General features: G+C 40.8%; 2 protein-coding genes across 3 annotated transcripts in view; one reads left to right on the forward strand and one right to left on the reverse strand.

The window, feature by feature from the left end:
- Positions 1-564: 564 nt before the first annotated feature.
- Positions 565-5,456, reverse strand: fbp1a (fructose-1,6-bisphosphatase 1a). Its single transcript, XM_068311559.1, has 7 exons — positions 5,165-5,456; positions 4,176-4,338; positions 3,842-3,934; positions 3,448-3,588; positions 3,214-3,351; positions 2,828-2,947; positions 565-1,240 (listed from the first exon to the last, which is right to left on the reverse strand). Exons 1-7 carry the CDS (start codon positions 5,332-5,334, stop codon positions 1,049-1,051), a joined length of 1,017 nt encoding a protein of 338 aa, XP_068167660.1. The 5' UTR covers positions 5,335-5,456; the 3' UTR covers positions 565-1,048.
- A 2,745-nt stretch (positions 5,457-8,201) lies between these two features.
- Positions 8,202-25,350, forward strand: part of kank1a (KN motif and ankyrin repeat domains 1a) — a 45,873-nt gene continuing 28,724 nt past the window's right edge. Inside the window, exon 1 of one of the 2 annotated variants that reach the window (XM_068310177.1) lies at positions 8,202-8,433. The gene's annotated coding sequence lies outside the window, so the exon portion shown is untranslated. The remainder of the gene's footprint in view (positions 8,434-25,350) is intronic. The other variant, XM_068310179.1, reaches the window with a different exon arrangement.

Below are 25,350 nucleotides of genomic sequence, written 5' to 3' on the forward strand. Positions count from 1 at the left end.
GGGAACTTCTTTCTTTGTAAATATGTTTGTGTTATCTTGGTTTAGGAGTAATCCTGCAAAAACTGTTTAGAACAGAAGTAATTTTAAGTTATGTATGAGCAAGAATGTACAAGAATCTTTTCCTTCCCCTTAGTCTCTAATAATAACACACACAAAAAAACACTCAATGGTTTTGTTAAAAGTTTTGAATCAATAGTTTATCTTTCCAAGTACAGGAAAGTTTGGCCAAAGAATGCGATGTGAATTTAATAGCAAGAGGGTAGAAGACAACAGCTGATCAAGAGAGCTTTAAATGTCAATCGTGCTCTGAGAGCTCCCACTGACCTTTAGCTGAAAGGTCAGCTCCACTTAGTATCTCTTAAATGTCTACAGTATATCTTCGACTCATTCAGCTCCTGAAGTCCAAGCATTGCTTATCCTCTCCACACATGGAGAGGTTGTATGCTTTTAGGAAAAAATATCAGAAATTGTATCTCTAACCTTTTCACGCTAAAGCAGGTCAGTCACACAATCCGTCCTCCAAGAATTCACAAGTGACGCATCGACAAAACATTTCTAACTCATATCTAAAGGAGGAAAATGGCAAACGTCATTTGTACTTGTTTTTTATTATAACTTCATTATTCTCAACAGACATTCACATTAAGGCATTGGGCTTCTTTGCACAGAGCTTTGTATTTGGTCCTTCACATGTCTACAGTGTGTGTTCATTGTAGTTAAGGCACATCTGGAGGTAAGGTTTTCAGGTTTCTTACATTCAAATGAATTAATCTTTGGTTTTCAGGTACGTTGGTTTTTAAGTGGAATGTGTGTATTATATTGAGTTTACGACCCACTCAACATCAGTGTTTCAACCATGTAGATCCAACTTTGGTTATTTTGTTTGTGCATTTTAACAGAGACACACCTCTGACATAACTGAGCTTAATAAACCAATCTACGACACATTATCAAAAACAAATGTACACCCAAGCTCCAAACGAGGCCCACTTCTTCCGTCCTGTAAAGGTGGACACTTTGGAGGTTGTGAGAGTGAGTGGATGCTGCCTCACTTCCTGGCATGTTTTTGGTAGATGGCTACATACTCGCGCACGTCGTCAGAGGAGCCCATAGCCACGGGGGAACGCTCATGGATGCTGGTAGGCTGGATGTCCAGGATGGTCTGCAGGCCAGTGGAGGCCATGCCGCCAGCCTGTTCTATGATGAAGGCCATGGGGTTGCCTTCGTACAGCAGTCGCAGCTTTAAAGAAGAGAAGTTTAGATTTTAGTCTGAAGGTCAAGCTTTGACTCACTAGCATCTAAGCGATTACACAAAACCTATCTGGTAAAATGTAGCGGGGTTTGTAGCATGGATGAACCCATTAAGCTCTGATGGGGATCCAGGTAAAAGGAAGGACTCAGGAACGTCAACATGGATAAATAAGAAAGCAATAGAAAAATGTCCTAATGACATTCTAGTAGTAGATAACTGCCTTACAGGGCTGTCGCTCTGAGCTGACTGAACACAGACTAACAGTCTCAGAACTGATTCAGACTTTTTCAGGTGAACACTCAAACAAGTTTTTCTTGTTGTAATTATGTGTACATTTGAGAGATACATATTATATATGTTAGAGTCAGACTCCTGGAACCTCAGATTTACTGACAAATAAACCTTTGCAGGGCGGCAGGGTGGCGCAGTGGTTAGCGCTGTCGCCTCACAACACGGCAGGTCTAGGTTCGAGTCCCTCTCTGTGCGGAGTTCGCATGTTCTCCCCGTGTCTGCGTGGGTTCTCTCCGGGTTCTCCGGCTTCCTCCCACCTCCAAAAGCATGCGCTTCAGGTTGATTGGCCGGTCCCAAATTGCCCGTAGGAGTATGTGCGTGCGTGCGTGTTTGTATGTCTTTGTATGTGGCTCCGTGGCGCACTGGCGTCGTGCCCAGAGTGTCCCCCGTCTCACGCCCTATGACAGCTGGGATAGGCTCCAGCTCTCAGTGACCGGCTGCGGCGGATACAGCGGCGGTACTTCAAAATGAATGAATGAATAAACCTTTGCACATGCAGGGCGAGGACTAAGACAAAGGATTACAGAAAGTAAAATCTATGTCAGCAGTCTTAGACATACTTTTAAGACAAGTTAGGAAGGTCAACTGCAGTATCAATCAAAATAAGAACAACCTGACCATAAACATTTACCACTAAACTTGTAAACAACTTGAATAATCATTTTAATACTCGACTTTGAAAGTTGTCTTATTTTTTTGTTGCCTTGAGTACTTCATTGAAATATTTCATTTACTCGTCATTAAAATGAATCGCAGCTTTTTAATCTTGAGCTTTTAAATATGATATTTTTCCTTAGCATTACTGTATATTATTTCAGCACCAGGATTTTTCCTCCCCGTTTGCATCAGCTCCAGACAGAATTATTGGAAATCACCTTAAACAAGCTTTCACTTATTATGTTACTGACTCACTGCAAGCTGCCAGCAGAGTTAACCACAGGAAACCACTTAGGAAGAGAATGATTATTATAAAAACACTCTGCTTTCCTTTGTTGTGACACACCAGCTATATTCTATTTCTTTAAAATGTGACATCATCGTTGGCTTAGTCTTGCAAATACTGGAAGGATGTGAGGAATGAAGACACAATGAAGACACTTCATTGCTGTTTTCTATGAAAGTTTCCCCTGAAAATGACTCAAAGGATCAAAAGTAAGTGAAAAGTAATAATATTATCATATCACTGCTGCATTAAGTGACGTGTTTATTCATGGGCACTTTTTACACAGACTCAACTTGACTTTACGAAGTCATCGTTTAATTGTGTCATCGGGGGCACCTTACCTTTCCTTTGGGGCTCTTCGCATTTCCTGGGTATAAAAAGATGCCTCCATACATCAGCGTTCGGTGGACATCTGCCACCATGGAGCCGATGTATCGGGCATTGTAGGGCTCAGAGCCATCCTGAAATAATTTAAATGGTGCATTAGTGGGACATTTAAACTTGAGTGGACATAGGCTACATTTGAAAATGTAAAAAAAAAACTGGAAGTTTTAAATTTGAATGCATGTTGATTTGTGTTCTGTGTTTTTTAATAAAGACTCCTTCTGCTGCAGAGAAGCAGTAGATTTGAACATAGTCCATTTCATTTACCATTCTATATTAAACATTAATATTCAACAACACTGCTGTATTGTTCTCTCCACATGTATCTGGACTTCACTGTTACCGTAGGGAACTTCTTCTTTTGCAGGTACTCTGTGACAGCAGGTTCAAAGTGCATGGCGTAACCTTCATTCAAGCTGTAAATCTTGCCTCGCTTCTTGATTTTCACATCTCGATCAACCAGGATGAATTCACCGATCGACTGAGCAAAGAGGAGACAATGCCCACGATTTATACAAACTCAATTTGAAAACCTTTTTTCAGAGCGACACATGAAGGCTTTAAAGCGATCACTCACTGGGTCGAGCATGAAGCAGTTGACTCCCTGGCCGGTGGAAATCACCATCATGGTGGCGCTTCCGTAGAGGGCGTAGCCTGCCGCCACAAGGTTCCTGCCAGGCTGTAGGGCGTCCTTCTCGCAGGGTTCATCATCTGTGGCCTGAGGAAAAAAATACAAAGTGCAGAAAAGCTGATATGTAATTCTTCTTGATTTTTAAGTTTGGAGGCATAGTTCCAGGGGTTCAATCTGTGAAACTGAGTTATGACATAAGTTTAAATCGATGACTGGTTTAAACTTAAATTTTCAGACTGGTGCAAATATAAAACCCAACTTGAATATTTATAGTCAAGTCATAACTTGTGAATCAAGGACAAAGCTTCTATGTAAAGGGGATGTTAACCTGTTTTAATACCTTTTTGTAGATGGCAAAGATGGTGCCAATGGAGACAAGGCAGTCAATGTTGGAGGAGCCATCCAAAGGGTCAAAACACACAATGTATTTGCCCTGTGAGCAAAGGAAGACAAATATATTATCTTGTCAAAATTAAAAATAAATAGGTTTACGCTTAGTAGTACTCAAAAGAAAAAAAAGTGCACTAACAGAACAGCAGTAGTTTGAAAACTCCACAAAGAACAGTTAACCACCTTGACTGATTTCGGGATCAGCCTAAATGCCAAGAGTTATTTAGTCAGGACTAAACCCAAGTCTTTCTTTTGTCTAAAATCCAGTCCATCACACCACTTACTCTCCTTTCGGGCTCTATAATGATGGCCTTTTCATTCTCTTCGGACACCAAGACACAGGAGGTGAACGATGACTTGATCATATTGATGACCAGATCATTGGAGAGAATGTCCAGCTTCTTCACCTGGTCACCCGTCACATTGGTGCTGCCAGCGATGCCGTAACTAACCAGAGGACAGAAACAGGAAACGTTAGGATGAAACTCAAAACTGCATGGAAACAGGTTCACAGCACTCATTTGGTACAGAAAACAAGATCGCTGGTGTTTACAGATGGAGAGAAAAAAATGAAAGTTTTGTAAGAAAAATTAGATCACTGGTTTTCATTCTGTCATCTTCAGCATCTTAAACTGCTAAATGGTTAATTAATCAAACCTAAAAGTTTCATTTTGAAATGTGTTCATGAAAATAATGAATAAATGGATGATTAGTTAAAAACCCCAACTCAGTCACCGATGTAATCCACTTACCCAAAGATTCCTGCTTCGAGAGGGAATCAGAACTGCAAATGAACCCTTAGTGAGTGTTCACAATCATTACTATATTTATAAAAATATTTATTAGAGACTGGGACAGAACTATTTTGTGATACAGACTTCAACTTTTCTTTTGACAGAAGCTCATAACATCTAGTGTGCACACATGCAAACCTTTAAAACACACGGAGTGGGAAGGAAAACAAAGGGAGAGAGTAGAACTACTCGGGTAGAACGCACGGCTGTGTACTACACGTGTTATGTGATCGATCCTAGAAACACAACTGTACCACACAGAGAACACAAAGGTTTTCACATCCAAGTGGGCGCGGCGATTTTAGGTATGCGTTTCCTGATTGGCCAGAAAGATCCGGAATCTCCTGTTCGGCTCCTGCCAACGTGGATGGATGGGAGTGAAACTAGTGTTTTTATGTATTGAGGCACTAAATCGGCTTTAGATCACATCCCACCACTGCTCCAAACGCGATCCCCTGTCATGCTCGGGCTAAACTCACAGATGCGCGATTCCAGCTTTACGCACAGCGCAGGAGATCGCCTTCACCGCCGTGCACAGGGAGTTCAGCAGCGTGGTCAGCTCCCCGGTGCCTTTCGCCTTCCTGCCCTCCTCCATGACGAAGCGGGTCACGGTGACCACGTTGGTGTCGAAGCCTCCTCGTTCCGACATGGTTAGCAGATGGTCCACTGGCGCCTGAGAGTAGAAGTTTGAGGAAATGCTGCAGGATTTAAATGCGCTACAACGCGGAACTGAGCGGAGGAGTGAGGGCGCAGGGGCCAATCCAGAGCCGCTGCAAAGGAGTGGCCTGGACGGGGACAATGCGAGCCTTTCACTAACAGAACTGAGGTGTGATGAAATGATAACGACACCAACTGAGGGATGTGACTGAGAGAATAGGCGCTCTGCATTCCTGTGGTTGCGCAAAACGGCCGTCTACTTTTCAGCATGTTCGAAACTGATAAGCCCAACAATTTCAAAATTCACCTCTTACTTTATTCAGAATATTTTCTTGGAGAGATGAAACTGTTGTCCCAGAATAGTTTTTTTTTTCTTTTTAAAGTTGTTTTCATGTGTTTATTCAATGATGTCACGTTTTTTTTGTTTGTTGTCAGCAGAAACAATCCAAAACTCAGATTTCAGTGAAATGTTCTAAACTTTGTCTTGTTTTTGTTTCAGATTACATATGCTTGACCCCAGGTAACACTTGCAATTTTACTAGTTTGAATCCCCTTTTTTTATGGACACAGAGCTTTTTGTATAAGCATGTGTTCCTCTACTGCCCTCCTGGGTAGTAGAGGTGTAAATGTCACCGACTGGCTGTCACAGAGCTCTTAATGTTCAATAACCCAGGTGCCCACATGACTCTGAATTTTGATTTTTGTTACGATGGTCTCAGTTAAAAATCACTTCCTTTTCTCCTACAGTGAAGAAATGTTTCCTTCTGCTTGCCACCATGTTTACATTCTTTTGCTGATGTTGGTTGGAAACCCGAGATGCACAAGCCGTGGGCATCTGTCCAGCAGAATTACACAGTTTTAAAAGGTGTTTAAAAGAATCCTTCAGTTGTTTGATGCTACATTACGTGACTGCAGTGGCTACTGTACAAGGGATTGAGAATGGATTTATATGAGATTACATCAAATGTAGAGCAAATTATGGTTGTCTTGCCCTGCGTCTGATGTGGATCATACCAGACCTACTCCAGCTATTAATTAGCTCGTTCAACCTCTGGAAATCAGATTGCAAAACAGGTTTAACCTACTGCCTCTGAAAGAAATATGTGCTATAGGGTCATTACATAATCCTTCATGTGTTTCAGTCAAAAAACTCTTCTAAATGATCAGAATGCTCTATTGATCTCCAAGGGGAAATTTCTGAAATGATCCTGCAGCTACGGACACAATTGCTGCCTTACACTTTGGATTAAATCTGAAGTCTTGGAATTATATTATATTCAAAATTCCGATTCAATTCTGATGCTTTTATTTCTGCCTAACTTGATGACTCTACAGCACAATTCTGTGGTGTCCTTAAAAATACGGAGATCTCACCTTCTTGAAACTCTTTCTTTTTTCCGTTTCGCCTTGTCCTGTTGGGGTTCATATCCCTAATTTTAACCCTCAGGGACCAATTAGTTAAAATGACTACACACATTACCTAATCGGGTCACAAAAGGGCTGTCTCATAAAAGTGTAAAAAAAATCTAATGCAGAATTTTTTTTCTCTTTCAATGCATCAGATCTTTTCCTTTAGGTCAGACCTATCCATAGATATGAAGGTTATTATATATAAAGTATATATACATTTTTTATTATTATTATTATTTATCTGTATGTTTATATGTAACATATATTTTTCTTCCAATGCAAAAAACACAAAATATGGAATATTTCCAGGTTAGTGCACAGATTAATACTTCTGATAAAGATATTCCAACTATTGAATGAATGTTTTTGCAGGTGTGTAAACACAGACAGTGGGTCTGTGTCTTGGTTATGGGGTGATTTTGGGGTCAATGAAGATCATTATGTCAGAATTATAGTATATAGCAATATATATATTGTGTGTGTGTGTATATATATATATATATATATATACCCTATCAGGTATTGTGTGTAGACAGTGAAAATATGCCATACTATACACTTCCATGACAGACATTAAGGAGTTTAGAAAATAAAGATGAAATAAAATTACTGGCAAAATTTAATATATTTAGTATTCTCAAATGACTGATTTATTGGCAGAGAAACACATAAAAACAACAAAAATGGCACCTTTGGGCCCAAAAAGTGCCCACTGATTAAGATGCTGCAGCCCAGCTATTTACCAGAACAGGCAGAGTGAAAACACTTGCTGCTAAAATACAATGTAGTTGAAGAAAATAGTGTTCCAAAGAAGAAATGCTGAAATGCAGACGTCTTTCCCACTCTTCTGGTATGGAAGTTTTTACCCTCACAATCGCGTTATTAGACCGTTTCCTCAGATGAATGTCATGTCATGTCGCCATTCCGCCACAAGGTGGTGGTGTTGGCTGCTCAATCTGGTCTGTCCCTGGAATTGAGCGTTTGTGAGTCAATATAAATTTTAATCACAATTCTCAAATCAAGTGAATAGAATATCACCACGTGGCCACCATACACGTTAATATATTTAACTGGTTGATTCATTTCGGACAATTTAAAGAATATTTGCCCCAGAAGCTCTCATGAGGCTCGTTACGGGTAACGTGGGTGGAATGAGGAGAATGAGTGAACCTTCATATCAATCCGCACAGGTGTTCAGTCTCTCGTCTTACCGCTGAACCAGTTAAATAAGACATAAATCAGCTGCAAACCACGTTAACTAACTCACTACTTTTTCAGGTTATCCTCATGACCGGTGCAACCTTTCATAAGTAACACTAAACTATGAGCATGGTGGTTACTTCAGTACCGCGAGGTCTACCTCCCACGGACTGAGGCACACCTGCGGCGGAGACACACCTTCAGAGCGGCGCGGCGCAGCGCAGAGGGGGCTCGTGCGGGCAGCCTCACTGCGCATGAGCGCGGGTTAACGACGGGCCGGAGCGACCAGTACAAAGAGGCTGCTGGCGGAGACGGGACGCGTCATCCTCCACGGGGACAAAGTAGACCCTCCTTGAGTTGGACGGAAAGTTCCGACCTCCGCTGGACGATTTCCCTCCGAACCGTCGACTCCAGGACGAACAGCCGAGAGAGGCGCGCGGAGGAGGCGCGTTCAGTCCGACCGGGAGACACTTGGCGTCGGGTAAGTCAAACTCTGCGCTCCCAGTGAGTTAGAGCTGCGTTAATGTAAAGCTTGATGTGTTTCACGTTTTTATGACGTTTGTGCTGAAATAAGCACGCGCGAGCCTTCGTCCGTCGTTTTAATTGGATGAGTTGAGTTCGTCTCGCGCGTGTTGTGCGTCAGGTGGTCATGCGGAGCCCAGACCAGACAATCCCGTGAAGCGCTGCTGCTCAGCAGGGATTATGTTTAAAGTCATATGGTGTTTGTTGTACCTGCTTGTAGCGATAATCTGGAGCCTTTTCCCGGACTACATGAATCTTGTTTGCGCCATTCGGATATCATGGAAGTGCTGGAAGCGACTCAAGGGCTGCTGTCTGCGGTTGAACTTTGAGCTCCGAGAGCCTGGAAGTGGTGCGTGGGTCACTTGAGCCCAGGATCAAGTGTGTTATTTATTAAGGATTGCACTCGGTAACTGATTAGTCTCCTTTTTGTCAGAATAGTCCTCTTAAAACGGTTTCCAGGCCCAGCTCTCTGTGTCATGTGATTCAGTAATCCTTCATCACTAGATGATCCATACTAGTCATGCATTAACAGCTTGAATCAGTTTTCCTTTAAGTTCTTCTTCACCCTGACATGCATTCATTCAGCGTTTTGGTGTTAAAGAAAGTTATCCTTCATTGGACTCTGAAAACGTTTTTTAAATGTTGCACTGTTCAGCAAACTGATATCCAGTGTCCAACCTGATCAGCAGGTGTAAGGCTTACTATGTTTTTGGGTTTTGGCATGGTGCTACCCATTCCCTTAATGCCAGAGGCCATTTAAAGCCAAGCAAAAGTTCTGAGGAGCTCAAGCATTCTAGGATCAGAGCAGAAGCAGCTCTGGACATGTAAGGTGGCCCCTATTGTGCAGGCGGACAGAGGGCTCCTCAGCTGCGCCTGGGCTCTGAAGCTTGTCCACTTTTTCTCTAGAAAAAAAATACAATATTGAATTGAAGTGTCACAGAGAGGAATATGAGCTCTGTGATGGCAGTTTAATGAAATTCTTTGGCTTCCAGTTTGGTATTTTGTGCATAACCCTGAATCAATTTTTCTACACCTGGGTATAATAAGATAGGATCACTGGTGGTGCTGACATCCAGGAGACCAAACAAAGAATTCCTTCAGACATTGAAGCACCGACCTGCTGCAGCTCTGGTGAACTGGTGCTGACCTGTCTGTTCACTGTGGGGAAGTAGGGACAAACATGTTTGGTTCAGGACTGATTGGCAGTAATTAGGGAAACTAATGACCAATATTTGAACTACTTTGTCGCGATATGGCGACAAACTATTTTTTACTGTAATTTAAACATTTATGTCTCTCCCCTTACTGATATTAAAGCATCTAGCTGTATTACCTTTTCCCACACTCTTATCAACAAGTTTTTTGTGTGTGCAGTTGATTGCATGTCAGCACTGTCAAGATTCATGCTTTTTTTTTTGCGCAAGCATTCCTAACACAGTGTAGCTATCCTAATCAATCAAAAGCTAATTTAAGAAGTAGTGGTTGTAGATGCCCCAACTCCTGACCTGAGGATGTAAGTAAATGTCAGTCGTCACACAAACAGAATATTTGAAAAACTTTACCTAATGTCTGTTCAATAGCGTGCATGCTACATACAGGTTTAAGGCTGAGGGCGTTTCACGTGTCTTTTGTTGATTTCCTGACACGATTGAGCTTTGTCTTACAACAATATGACCGTTAAATCTTTACATTGTTCATATCCTCCAGCTTCATGTGCAGCATTCCACAGCCTCTCTATGGTTTCCCCCCTCATGCTTAAGCAGATCAGTGGGAGTACAGCCTGGTGTCAGCTGGTACATCAGGCTTAGCGGCACTCTGGGTCCACATCACCAAGCTGCACACAGCCTTTGTGGCACATATGGCAGAGGTCTCTCAATTAACACCTTAGTGAGACGACCCTTCTTTCCACATGATCAAAGCTGGGTCTCCTCCCGCTCAGATGTGTCACCCCCAGCCATCACCCCTCTGTGATTATGACTCCCATCCCTCCTGTTTGTTTAGAGAAAATTACTTCCACTCAAATGCTCCATCTGAGAGGGTTGCACATCAAGTCTGCCCCAGCTTGTGGCTGTGCAGTTTTTGCGGAATCCTTGCCATGGTGTTTCCTCTGTAATTTTATTCAGAATTGGTGTAATTTTAGTTTGGGTTGAACATCTGTGCATGCTACTGTGTCATTTATGATTTTCCTGCATATTTTAAGGCTGAAAGGGATGCTCTTTTGGCTTGAAAATCTGAGTTCTTTAACTATTTCCTATGAAAGCGTTATTCTGGAGAAACCACCTTTCTTTCTGGATTCCTTAGCTGAGAAGGTGAAGGGAGTTGTTACAGCTGTTCATGCCTTAAAGTGTGGGATGAAGACCTACATGAGTCCAAGTGACTGCCCTGTTATTATGAGATCAAACCCACTTTGAATAGTAGAGCCACTGACACGGCACAAAGCTCAACTACAAAAAAGGAACCCTTACTGACAACTGTACAGATGTGATGAAAGCTAAATTCATTTTGTGACACATCAGATTAGACTGGTCAACATCCGAGTAGCTTTCATGGGAATGAGCATGTACAATCTGAAAAAGCGAGTACATCTTGGCATATTTTAATGTAGTAAACCCCCCTCCAATTTTCCTAAAAAAGCATATTAAGTCATAGCCATTCATTATCAGTTAATTGAGCTGAAATTTTTAAATAACATTGATATTGATAAGAAATCTATCTCCAGCAGAAACAGGACGTCCCAGGGACTTTCTGCCAAACTCCCACTAACTTTAGCTTGGCTCATTTTTCTGAAAACATAAATCTAAATGTCAGCTGTCTAAAAGCTTCTCATTCACTTAAAGGATATATAGTAGTAGTTAATGATATATATGAGCCATAAGTTGCTGGTGATGATATCGCACAGATTAGCAGTCAGCCTGGAATGTTTTAGTGTCTGTCTATTCAGACAGACAATGGATGCAATTTATAGAAAACCCCGAAGGTGAGGAACTGAGTTGATTGAAATTCTTGGAAACGCACACGAGATCCTCTCGTCGCATACCACAACAAAGGCTTTACAGCAAAACAACGACACAAATGGTCTAACAAAATCTTGCAATGTTCTGAAGTAGATGTTGCCTCCTTGTGACCCGGAACGACTGTCTGTAGAGTGGAGTCTTTTCTTAACCTTGTGGAGGATGGTGCCTGATTCAGCCCTACATGCTTCAACTTGTGGAGATTTGTGTGGGGAAGATAATGGTGACAGTGAACATGAATGACCGAAGCTAGTTCCCAGTCTAGCTGGGATTAACCCCTGCTAAACCTCTAAGTGTGTTTCACAAAGATGTTTTGTTTCCTGGCATGTTAATCTCTCTATTTTTTTTTTAAATTCATGCCTTCTCTGTCATCATGTGCTCTTTCAACTAGAGATGGTCGTCATTGTTAATTAGCAATTTTTGAATTATACTTTAAATAAGTCGTGAATTCAAGATCATATTTTTTTCTGGTCTGTCCTCAGAATTTCCTCAAATTTGTCTTGAGCTTTTTTTTTTCCCATACATGATCTTTAATGATTATTTTTGTAAGTTCATAGATGCTTTAGTGGACATAAATTTCATAAATGTTGAAAACATGTCAATAATTCCACAGTCATATAACATTTTGACACAGCTAACGGTAAAATGCGAGTGAGTTGGACTGGTTTATTCAGTGACTGCTTCAGTATTTTGTGATCTTTCCCAGCGTTCCAGTGAATTAAACTAATCACAAATTGAAAATGTGCTCCACAGTTAAAACTCTCTAGTTCAAGAGACTTTGCTGTAAATTATTGTTTTGATATTTGACCACTGTGGAGGAGTGGCTGAGTGCGGTGGAGGAGGAAACCCCAAAACACACAATTATATTTCACTGGTGAGCCTTTCAAGGAAAATGGAGATGACTTTCACTTTTCCTTACTATTGAGAGCAGCAGTTCCAGCAGCTTTAGTGGAATGGTAGAAATTATAGGTGGGCAACTTGCGTGGTATGCGTCAGCCTCGCTGAGGTGATGCATGGACGTGGCTTTCCTGATGTTTTATATCTTTTATATTATTCAGGTATCCTAGTCAAGTGAGGGTCAAATGCAAAATTTATATAAAGGTTTTTAGTTATTTTTGAGTCTAGGATTTAAGTAAAAATAAAACTTACTAATATCCGTGTGAACTGACAATAGTGATCATTCTGAGAATGTATTGTGTACTGGTTTATCCGAGTGCAGATTTTAGGTTCACCAGTGCCACCAGTCAGTGCCACAATATGAAGTTTTTAAATGTTACAAATAACCAGTAACGGCACTACTTTCTTAAAACGGTACTTAGTTAGTCAGTGAAACTGTCAATTTAAATGCAAATCTTTTTTAAAAAATGACAAGTTTAGGTTTCTGAATAATTCAGGTTTGTGATTAGTGTTTGAGATCAGTTTTTTATTTCAGGAGTTGAGAGTTGAGCTTGTCAATGGTAAATACTGGTTCCACCTGTTCATGTAATTTTAAGCTCATTTTGTTATTTAAATAACAGATATAGAGCGCTTACCTGTACAAGGTCTCTAAGGCTTGAGCCAAGACTAATCAAATGCTCACATGTAATTTTTGGTTCAACAGTGGGAACTCTCCTCTTTGTTTTTTTGTACTTTATCAGACATGAAAGTTTTGTCACAGAACTGATGGCAAAATGGAAATCTTGCAGAAATACAAATTGCAACTTTGGAAACTGAGGGCCTTGGTGCTGAAGTTTTAGTATGCAGGGCTCGAAATTGCGACCACTTTGGTCGCATATGCACCCAAATTTTTATCAGTGCGACTATTAAATATATTTGGGAGCACCAATGCGACTAGGGGAAAAAAATCTGGTGCGCCTTTTTTTGTGAGACCGTGGTCCTGCCAGTAAACAATGAGAGCGCAGCTGCGGCTGCTCTCCTGGGCGAAGGAGAGAGGTGCGGAACGGAGATGGATGGAGTGGTCTCTATCGCTCCGTCACTGCCTTGCTTTGGGGTAGGTGCTCCTAAAGTCTTTGCTGGTGCTTCTAACTTCTAAATTTGGGAGCATCAGTGCTACCAAGAAAAAAAGTTAATTTTGAGCCCTGGTAACTGAACTGAATGTCAAGCATGGTAATTGTTGATCATGGGAAGATTGTGATGCTAAAATGTTAAACTGTGCAGTCTTGGATCAAATGTCACACCGTTATGCACATACACAGAATCATCCTAAAACCACCATAATGCTCCCATCTTTCCTCAGAAGTCTTCTTGCACTGAACAATCGTAGTGTATCTGGCGTTGTACAAAAATTAGAGCTCTACCAAATTTAATTTACAAACTTTCTGTGGCTGCCGAAGTCGGAAGTCTCGGTAGAAAAGACGCCCACAGCTTGTTGTCTCTGCAAAAATACCTGTGAATGAAAAACAAGTCGTCTGAATGGTGAGCAGTCACGTATTTTTTGTATACATTAAACAGAATAGAGCAGATGCATTAAAGGCTCAATTGATACTGTGATAATCCCTCAGCTATGCAGGCATGTACAGACTTTTCCTATCAAAATGAAGTGTTTTTCAAGAATGTAGGCAGTCGGATTCAATTTAGACAGAAATTAAGTCTTGCCAGAGGGCTAACCGACTGTAAACATTGTAAATATTCTGATGCCTAACAGTGTCAGTCACATCAGCAGCAGTACAGGAAATCTTTATCTTCTGTGGCATGAAAACTGCTGGTTCTTGTACAAACAACACGCTACTCACAAGGGAGGGGGGAGTTGTCACTTGATGAAGTACGATATGTTCTCTGTACAGGCGTGATGGTACCAGCCTAAAAACCCACACAAACTTGCAGGAAGTCAAGGTACGACTGTCCTTCACAGCGTGTCACGTGGCTTAAGCCACCATTGATCATATTTACATTTCTGCTTATGTGAAGGTTAAACAAACAACTTGCCTGAACTCACTCTACAACACATCATGTCACACACCTTCTCGATCTTACTCGCTCATATTACAAATCATAATTGCCTCAACAGGCTTCAAGGTCTATTAAATAAGAGCATGAGTGAGTGGTCAGCTCATCGATGCCATTTAATAGTGTATCCCACAAGTTGAGCAAGACTTGATGCGTCACTTCAGACGTTCAGGATGTTAGTTATGTTAGTTATTTCTAGTTCAAAACTTTGCAGATGCTATCATTATCATGAGTTAATAATGCTCTCATTTCTTAAAGTGGAATTATTTCAGGTGGTTGTGCATCAACCAGCACAGCGTTGAAGGTGACATGCTGCTTTTCCAGTCTTTAGTTTTACATTAATTTTTTACCTTTTTTTTTTTTATCCAAAAGCTTAATTTTTCCATACTTCCATTATCCTTTATATGATTTTAGTGTCCAGTCAGGGGTCCCTCTCTTTGCAGCTGAGAGAACCCCGGAGCGTCGGCCTGCTACACACCAGGCTGCTCATATTACCGTCTCCCTCACTGGCTGCTATTGTCAGGTTACAATGTGTGTGTGCTTGTTGTCTGAGCGGCCGTGTTGTGATTGGCCCTCGATCAGCTGCGTGAGACAGCGCTGGTTGACGTCTCCGTGCTAATCCTTCATTTCTCTCTGGGACGTTTCTCTCTGGTTGCATTGGAAGCTGTATCACCTGCAGCTTATGAAAATGCAATCACAAAATAACTTTGAGACTTTTGAGACTGAAGGACGGTGAGTTCAAAAACACAAGGTTACTGTTGGTGAGACTACTGTTGCATTTTCTGTTCAGTTTTTTTTAATATATGAATTGATATTTCCTGCTTGTGGCTACACATTTTTGCTGTATTTGGAGTTCACCGCTGAAGGCAGCTTTTAAGTCTTGAACTTTTCATGTAAAACATGAATGCACATTTTGAGAATACACAGTAGGAATATACTGAGTACATTGTACAACATGCTGTGATAGGTGACTTCATTTGGGAATTTATAAGTTTAACCACTGTTAGCATGTGCCTGGTATTTTTTGTTCATCCATCATGTGACCCTTTCTGTCCAGCTAAGCAGAATCGCATCAAACTAGGTTGTTCTAAGTGTTGATCAGTATCATTAGTGCATGGAGGTTACAGAATGGGCGATAGCTTCACACTTCATGTGTGACATGGTGAGAACTGGCTCCAGGGTCTGGTTAAGGGTTTTGGGGGTGAGGGGTGTCTGTTGTGTCTGCAGCTGCTGCTCTGCACATTCCCAGTGAGTTCCGGACACTCCGAGCTAGATTAGATGGAACTCCACCTACTTTCTATAGCTGTGTAGAATCTGATCTGTGATGGCCTTTATAACAAGGACACTGGTTGATACGAGCTGGCGCATTTTATGAAGAACTAGGGAAGCCTTGTGACGACATCTTAAGCCCCTCCCTCACACAGGCAAAGTGTAACAACTTCTTTCACGACTAATCATTGAAGCCCTCCAGTCACTCTCGGTGTGGCCCCTCCTCTGGGACCAATTGGCCTTGGGAAACCCCGCCAGGTGCCAGAGCTGGAATGTAGGGTGGTTGGGCTTTGACTTGGTAATGGAGTGAGGAACCTGGAGAAGAGCTGCTGATATATTTTGCTGAAAAGAGCCACTTGAGGTGTTTGGGCATTTGTTTTTCACATATCCAAACATAATTGAACAGATTTTCATGTTAGTTTTATTGTCGAGTTTAAAGTGTATTTCTGCATAAACAAAATGTTATGTTATCATTAATGTTAATGTTTCTTTTCAAAATCTTTCGTTACCCACTCAAGAAACACACATTGCAGTTTGAGAAGGACTGCAGCAAAATGCAGCAGAGCATTTTGCTGCCAGATATGAACAAGGTGAATTAAACTTGAGCACATAACACCTCACCTTGGCACTGATTTATCTTAATGAGGTCTGTTATTCTACCGTCGGCTGTTGATACAGAGACAAAAGACAGTGAGAGTACAGGAGTTGAAGAATACTTCCATCATAAAATGTCTGATCATTCTCTAAGAATAGAAAGACAAATATAATAGAAAGACAAAACAAATCGAATTGAGAAATTCAAAGTTAGAGTCATGGTTTTTGCATCTGTGCACCCCTCATTTGATGAGCACCTACCTGCATGTAATTGCCAAAATTATAAAAATAGAAAAAATTTATGTTGCACATACAGCTTGATAAATTTGCATATCCCAGTTTGACAGTCAATACTTTAAAGGAGTGATCCCAACAATTGGGGCTGCCAACTGGCCCATGGGTCAGTTGGTATCAGACCGCACAGAAAGAAAACATATTATGTTTCATGCTTCTGATTTTGAACAATGTTTTTTAACAGCTTATAAAGTTCCACACACATTGGATTTGTGTTTATTACATTCGGAAAACAAATAGTTTAAATGCTGGTCATGTCATTTTATTTTATTTATCCGCTGCGGCTTAAAGGCCGGCCCATGAAAATATTTTCTTACGTTAAACTGGTGCATGGCACAATAAGGGTTGGGGGACCAATAGTTTAAAGTACATATCCGATATAAACTGGTCATGTAAGAAAATAAAGATCGAAATATCAGGTGGAGAAAACAGAGTTTGATGTGGTCTTCATTCAGAAAGAAGAGGAAAACTTTTTCAGTCGGTCTTTTGTAAAATGTGTACATGGCACATTGGTTTGGCGTTTTAACGTTTTCCTGACGAAGGATGGGTGTTGCTAAGTAAACTGTTTAACTGCACCAGTAAACTATTTCCTCTGGTGTCAGTGGTGCTTTGTTTATAGTGGAAATGGACTCCCTGGTGATCTTATCTGTTGCAGTTAGAACTGCTTTGCACATGAAAGCCTGCTGTCAGTGCACCACATGGCAAACGCTTGAATATTTGCAGGATTTATTTATCAAGCTTTAATTTTAGCAGGAGTCCGTTTTTTCGTATTTACAGTGCGCCCTTGTTCTTTGCGGTTAATGCGTTCCAGGAACCACACGCGATTAATGAATAGTACGATAGAGCTGCGAACTATTTCTTATTATTTACAGTAATTTAAAAGTTTATGAACCCTCCCCATACGGATGTTACACCGCCTTCTATCTGTATTACCTTTTCCCACACTCTTATTGAGTGTTTTAAGCACTTTTGTGTCTCACGTAAGGCCAAGACTCACTGAATCAAGCGCACTTCCAGATGCCGTCAGCCAACAGAAGGCTATCACGGTATCACGCGATTGCCTACCAAAAATCCGTGATGAGGTGAAGTCGCGAGCTTTGATGCGTGAGCATCACTGTATTGCTATACTTTCCAAAGTCAATACATACATACATGATTAGTGAATTTAGAACGCTCTTCTGTTTTATGGCGAGGTTTGATTTAGATTATTTTGGTGTTTGAAACTGTCAGTAAAGGGATTGATATCCACTGTGTCCACGCTGTGGTCCTCTTCAATCTTATGTGGAAAAGTCAGCTCGACAGTAACGCTGCGACATCTCAGATTTCAGTTTCCACTAAGTGAAGGGCAGATCACTATGGCAACAGTGTCCACAGGTTCTCTGAACTATCCCGTGTTCCCCTTCTGAGGCCTGTAGAGACCAATGCATGTTCTGCCTCCCAATACAAATTATCACAAGAACTGTAGAGACAGCTTTTAAAAAATGTTTGCAAAAATCCGTAACATGAGTTTGTATGGTTTTTTCTTTTTTAAACTTGGATGCCTTTTTCCATGTCTGATGTGAGGTGTAGTCATTCATAACACAACCTTTAAGTTCATATATATATAAATGAATCATGTATCATTATCATTGACACTTTGTTAATTCTAATTCCAGTCATGAGAGTCATGGGTCACCCTCTGATGTCATCACTGTATCTTTGTAGAACTAGTGGAGTGAATGATTCTTTTGTATGTACACAAATATCCAATTACAGACTTGGTTGAATGTCTTTACATTATTTCATCTTCACTGCTGAATAAGAAGTAAAGGTTTATGCTAACATTGGGTTTGGTATGTGTTGCAGGACACTTTCAAGTCTTTCCTCAACTCAACAATGTGTCTAGTGTAATGTGAGAAAATATCCCAGCATCAAAATCCGGCAATCACTTTATTGAATCTGTAGCCCTTGTCATAAAGTCACATTTTTGATGAGGCCTACGACAACTAGAGAGGCTTTAACTAAAAATGTAGCTACGTCTGTGTTTTATCCTCACAAATTTCAGTAGATACTGAATTTATTGATACAACCACACCCCTCATTTCCCATAAAGCTGTTTTGCATATTCAGTGACATCTGCCTTCAAATGTCTTCATCTGAAAAAGCAAATGATTCCTGCCCCCAAGCTGACCTGAAATTATTATTGAACATGGGTTGCCACTTCAGTCAATATTTACTGATAGACTGTGCCTTCTGGACACAAGCTGTCTCTTCAGTAGAGATTGTTAGTGATGTTGGCATTCACACTGAATTGTAAATTCAGTGTGAATGCCGAGGGGGCAAACACTTTTCCACCTGCTCCAAGTAGTTTGTCTCATGGATTGTGTATCTGTACATACTGTATATAAAACTCTTGACATTTGTAGTTTTCTTTTAATTTTTTCAGTATTATGTTATTGCAGGCACCTTCTGATGGCAAGGCTACTAAGACAAATCTTTTTTGTTTTACAATATTTAACTAATTCACTTCCAGCGCTTTGCAGAAATTGATCTCCTTCAACACTTATCAGTGTTTTCTTTCTGTTCTGATCGCAAGATGCTCCACTCAGAGTGACACCGTGTTCTTGCATGTGGGCTCTGGCATGTTGTTGCATCATAAGCTGTAGCCACTTTGCCGTCTTCCTTTGATACACCTTCCTCTGTTCTGTAACTGGATCAGTTGTCATTACGCTAAAGTACATGATTAGAAGCCTAATTTCCACTGACAAGTTCAGCCAGACTGTCCCCCCACCCTCCCCATTGAAAAATGTCATTGATGTCTATAGTCGTCAATGGCAGGCAGTGACTTAATTTCACAAAATGTCATAGTAACTACCAGTACTTGCTTTTGCTGCTGTAGACAATGCATTTGTGACAGCTGAGAAGTTTTAAATACTTAGTTTTTGTTGCCATGTTCTTACTTTGAAACAGAACATTCAGCTGTTGGGGGAATCTGGTGCTCTGAGAGTGTTGGTCCCTGTTTAGAATTTAGTTCAGCTTGGAATAAACTTTCTCAGTCAAAAAAACCCCCCAACATGACAGTTTATGAGCAACAAAAGTCATGTTAAATAATTTTGACGGTACCGACAGAATTGCTTTTCTTTTTTTTTACCCTTCCTCTGAATCATACCCAAAGGTGAGATTAAATATTCCCAGAAAACTTTGGGAGTTAATCCCTTTGTTCAGCAGGAGGATCCCTACTCCCATCAAAACAGAGGGCGCCATAATACCACAGTGTTCCCAGTGGAATGTTAGTGCTATTGTTGACCAGGATGACTCCTGCTGGGAAGACTCCCCCTCTCCTCACCCCCTCACCCCTTCACTGCCAACACAATACAATGTGTTGCATTCTACTTACGAGGGCGTGATGCTGTTTTTGTAGCCTATGACCCTGTTACTGCAGGCCGAAGCCTAGATAATAAAGAGGATGACACGGAAGTTATTAGTTTGTCCCACAGTTAAGACAGCTTCCTCTTTTCAGTGATGGCTGGAAATCATCACTTCTATTTTTTTCAAAGGAAGGAGACTGCGGCCCCGTCCACACGATGACAGATTTTTTTTGAAAACGCAACAAAACGCAACAAAACGCGTCAAAAACGATTCGCGTCCACATGACAGCATTTTCAAAAAAATCTCCGTCCACACGTAAACGCAGCAGTGCGTTTTTGAAGACGGCTACAAGCATGCCAAACCATGTGGTGGCAGTATTGAGTCAAATTTTATCCAATAGGAATCCTCCGTGTTTTGTTGTCACAACACACGAGCCCATAAATATGACGTCACAGAGGTTTTCGTCGCAGGCGAAGGGGCCAGCATTTTCAAAAAGTTGCATTTTCGTTCTGGATATCTGCGTTGTCGTGTGGACGGAAGGCATAAACGCAACAAAAAAGTTGTGTTTTCAAAAAGTTCTGGCATCATGTGGACGGGGCCTGCCTAAACATGCTGGAGAGATCCAGAAGCTATTCCATTTTTATGCTATCAAATGTCCATTACTCTTCTTACTGTAACTTTTACTTACAACACAAGGTAAACGACCACTGAAAAAGGTGAAGTCTATGGCTGTACCCAAAATATTATTTTAAATGGTATTCTGTTTTGTTTTTGTTTTTTTACAATTGTCTGATTTCTAGATTTGTCAGTGTCCAGGTTAATATTTCTTCTTACTAATCCAAAACTTAAATACTATAGAATCATACAAAACAAAGTAAAGGAAAGTGAAAACAGATGGTGAGTAATAATGATTAAATGTTTGTAATAAAAAAAATACACAAGTTAATTGATTATAGTGATGATTGATTTCTACTTTTTCATTAATAATCTACTTTGTAATGTGTCCCATGTGGAAACCACATAGGAGGAATCTCCATCTCTCAGGAAAATGCAATTTTTTTGTTGCGGTTACGCCTTCCGTCCACACGACAACGCAGATATCCGGGACGAGAATGCAACTTTTTGAAAACGCCAGGTCTGTGTTATCGTGTGGACGGTGTATCTGAAACTTTTTCTATCTGGGGGACGTGTCCTTGCGACGAAAACTGCTGTGGCGTCATGCGTGTGAGCCGTCTCTTAGTATACAACAGAAAGTACGGAGCTAAAACCGGCTATTTTCTGACGTATAACAGCTCCACGTCGAATACACGTTGATAAACATGCTTGACGGTGGGATATTTGTTTTTTTCTTTGAGTCATAAAGTTTATATATTTTGTCATTCATTCATTCATGTTCCTCGCTCAAGACATCAACACCAGTTCTTGGTCGGACCGGGACGTGCTGCCCCCTGGTGGGAGAACTTTGTGATGGAGGTCGTGCTCCAGGGGGAACGGCGTGAATTTCCACACGTCCCGGTTCTCTCGTCGTTTTTGGAGTTGTTCTACTTATAAACGTGTTGATCAATGTGGTTATATGTGGACAGAGATTTTTTGAAAAACGCTGTCGTGTGGATGCAAATTTTTTTCTATGAGGGGTGAAAAAATGTGCGTTTTCGAAAAGATCTTGCTACGTGTGGACATGGCCTCATACTGCGTGTTACCATGGTTTGTTTTTCTGATATAAAATCCCACCTCCAGTAAAAGCAAATATAAAACATTGCAGGAAACATTGATTATCAGTAGCAAGACGTGTAATATGTCCAAAATTTCTTTTGCCAGTTATTTGTTCAATCTATTTCTGGTTTTGCTGTCATTTGTAATTTTGCAGTCTTTCTCACTTTGTCCACCTGGAGTGGCTCACTCTGAACCCAATGGCCATTTGCTGCTTTAAAAACTTCCTGGAGTCGTTGAACTTTACTGTATGAAGACAGTCTCTTGTTGTCATTCTTGAATAATGGAAACGGCTCAAGTGTCTGTCAGACTCTATGTGGAAGGACATACCACTGACTGTTTATGACTTTTGTGTTTGATAGTGTTTTTCCATGTGTACCTTTTTGTATGTGCAGATGATGGAAACTTACCAAAGATTAAAGCTCTTTTGTTTTTCAAACAAATTTTTTTTTCATTAATATGAAACTCTTTGGTTTTTGCTCTCTTAAACAGGCTAGAATGCTACCCATGTGTGAATTGGCTGATGTAATATTTGTTGTTTGCATTGGATTTTTGCTTCACTGGCTCACAATGGGAGTTTCTCGGGCTTGTTTAATTTATCTCCTGGTGGTCATGCAATAGCTGTCTGCTCCTTTCTCTTTGTTCTGATATTTCCTTGTTGCTTCCCCCGTGGGAATAAATTAGACTTTCAAAAACGGGACTAAAAGGGTACGTGGACAGCTTGGGAGTGCTTTCAATGGGGAGACCTATGGCTGCTACCCAAGAGAAGTTTCCTTTTGGAGGAAGTTTGTGCCCCAACTCTACTGTCATACCCCTCTTAAAGTTAAAAAAAAAAAAAAAAAGACTCCCCCTTCCTTCCCGATGCACACCTTTTATCTCCCCCTTTTCAAGTGGAACAAACCATTTAGCTTCCAAACTAATGCGATTAGTCTTCACTCTCTGCCTCCCTCCTTCCCTTCCTTTCTCTGTTGTCGTTTTTCCTCTTTCATGCAAGAACATCATTGAGTTCATCTCTTTTGGGAGTTGGCCTCTGGAAAAACACAAGTGGTTCGTGCCAAAGAAAGGCTTTGGAGAGGGACAACTGTGATTTAAAGAGGAGGAAATGGAGGATTTTAGAGCTTTATTGAGGTCTTTTGGCTTTTCACTGTTAATTTTTTGCTAATTTTTTTTTTGCACAGTCTCTTGATAGTGTGACCTTCATCTGTGCTGAATGTTGCAACCGCGTAATCACTGCAGTTGCAGTTGGTCCTTTATCATGACAAGGCTTCTCAGAGACTTAGCAGGGATAACAGCAACTCCCCCAGATAAGCATGCTAAATATCTATGATGACAAACGACATTGAAGCCAGTTAATCAGGCCTTGCCACTGATGTCACCAGAGTAAGCAGTACAACGATGATAAACAGCAAGGCCAGCTGAGTGCACACCGACAACATGATAAAAGCTAGCCGGCATCATGGCCAGCTGGGGGCTAGTGCTCAACAGATGGACATGAATATATTTTACATCACATTTATACTGAGCGTTTTTCCTTTTTACACCTCAATATATATGCAACCGTATTAAATGAAGTCATACATAATCAAGGAAGGATAATAAGACTCAGGTAAACTAGTCAACAATTGTTTTTTGATAAATATGAAGTATGGGAATTGGCTGTTTTCACAGTACACCACCACTACATTTGACCTGATTTGTATTTTTGAGTTCTTTAATCTCAGCCTACCGTTATTTTATGAGTGGAGTAATCTACAGTACACTACACAGCCAATGAAAACCAGCTATTTTGCGGTTAACAAACACAATACACAAACTAAACACTAACACAATAAAATGACATTTTGCTGTCTTGACTTTGGTTTAAAACTGTCAACAAATATTATGAAAACATGATCCAAATCACAATTGAGCTTAATGTTTCTAAGTGATAGCCGTGAAGCCATATTTAGCTTCTACTCATGTTTGTTTGGACTGGTTAGCTTTAAAGTTTTTCTTTAAAAAGAGCAACAGGAGGAAAATAAATGAAATTCAAATGATATAATCTTGAATTTTTGAACCATGTTTTTAGTATCTTGATATGCCCCTGTTGTTGTTGTTTTTATAATAGGTTTTAAAGTCATGGTTAAAAGATACATGCAAGTTCCTCAGACAGCTGTTGGCCACACAGTCAGTTGCTGCCCTCTGGTCATGTGTCAGTGATCATTAGATTTTGATCAGTTATCGCCTGCTTTCAGAAGCCAAGCCGTTTAATGATTCAGATTAAACAATCAATGCAAAATGTTGAGGTTCTTCCATACTTATCTTTTTGTTGGAAGGCTCTGAGGCTGGCAGGTTGTCTCTCCTGTTGACATCGTGTCTTTTGTTTCCAGGACCTGGAACATGGCCCATCTGTGACTAAAGCCCCCACAGATTAAAAAAACAAAACAAAAAAACAATTTCTCAATGAGTGAAGATTGATTCTGGATGACAGCTCATTTTAAAAAATATCTCAATTGTTTTATACCATGGACAAAAGATTAGTTTACACCTCAATCAAGGAGGTTATGTGATTGATTTGTTTGTATGTCTGGTCAGGTTGTTACCAGTACACAATAAGCCACATATGGGTTTGCTTGAAACTCACCAAAGATGGACACTTTGATTGCATTCTATTGATGATCAGGATCTTAGAATTTCTATACATGAACATTATTTTTGATCATTTTGGCTGATAAGTTTACAAATGTACAAATTATACATATCACCACTATAAGATACTAGAGGGTGACTTTGGATTTTTGAAAGCCTTGGTAATAAGAATAATTTGTTTCAGGAAAAGGTAGAAAACTGCTGAATTTGTTGACACCACCTGTACTCAAGTGGACTTTTGTGCCAGATCTGAAGAACCTCCTACACCTTTTGGAGCTTTAGACTCAGGTGTCTGGTGGTAAAGTTTGTGAAAGAACCTCATTTCCATCCTGCTGTCATCAGTTTAATTAGCTTGTTGTTTATTGTCTGCTGCTGTCAGAGGAGAAGGGCAGCACAGGACCCAGTGGTAGATCTCATTGGTCCGTCTCCAAAAGGTCAGCAGAGTGGGCTCACTTGGCATAAAGGCAAACATGGGAGCACTTAAGGTGGGAATTTCTCCCACAAAGCCTCTTTGACAAAGCTGACAACAGGAGTGAAAGCTGTGGGAGTGACTGTCTCTCACTGGAGCCCCAAACTTTATCTGGACTTGTAACAAGTTTGACAGCCTTGGTTTAAAGCCATCTTAAATTTAAGTGTTTATAATGTTCAGTGTTTGCTACGTTGTTGAAAATGGATAAATTAATGCATATTATTGAGGTCATATATTAGAGGTGTGATTTACCGATATTGTAATTCTGCTCATCATAACAGATATTTTTGCATCGTTCGCATTGTATGCCATTGAGAAGGTCCCCCCCATGTGAGGCGAGGAGCAGTGAGAGGAGTTCACCAGCCCATGGCTCCCCTCCTCCGCCAGAGTGACTCCGCTCAAGAGCTACACAAATACGTGGCCCCAGCGGTCCTTGGTCCTCGATCTCGGTAGGGGCTGGACAGAGGAGGATGGGGGGAGGGGCTAGAGAAGGACATGTGGCCAGAGGATGAAGAGAGGGTGTCTGAGCAGAGTCTGGAAATGTGTTTAAACTGGTTCAAACCAGACCGAAGAGGTGATTCCGAGTGTAAATGATGGAGATGAAATC

Source organism: Antennarius striatus, chromosome 3 (genome assembly GCF_040054535.1).
Source record: "Antennarius striatus isolate MH-2024 chromosome 3, ASM4005453v1, whole genome shotgun sequence".
In the NCBI taxonomy this organism is placed as follows: domain Eukaryota; kingdom Metazoa; phylum Chordata; class Actinopteri; order Lophiiformes; family Antennariidae; genus Antennarius; species Antennarius striatus.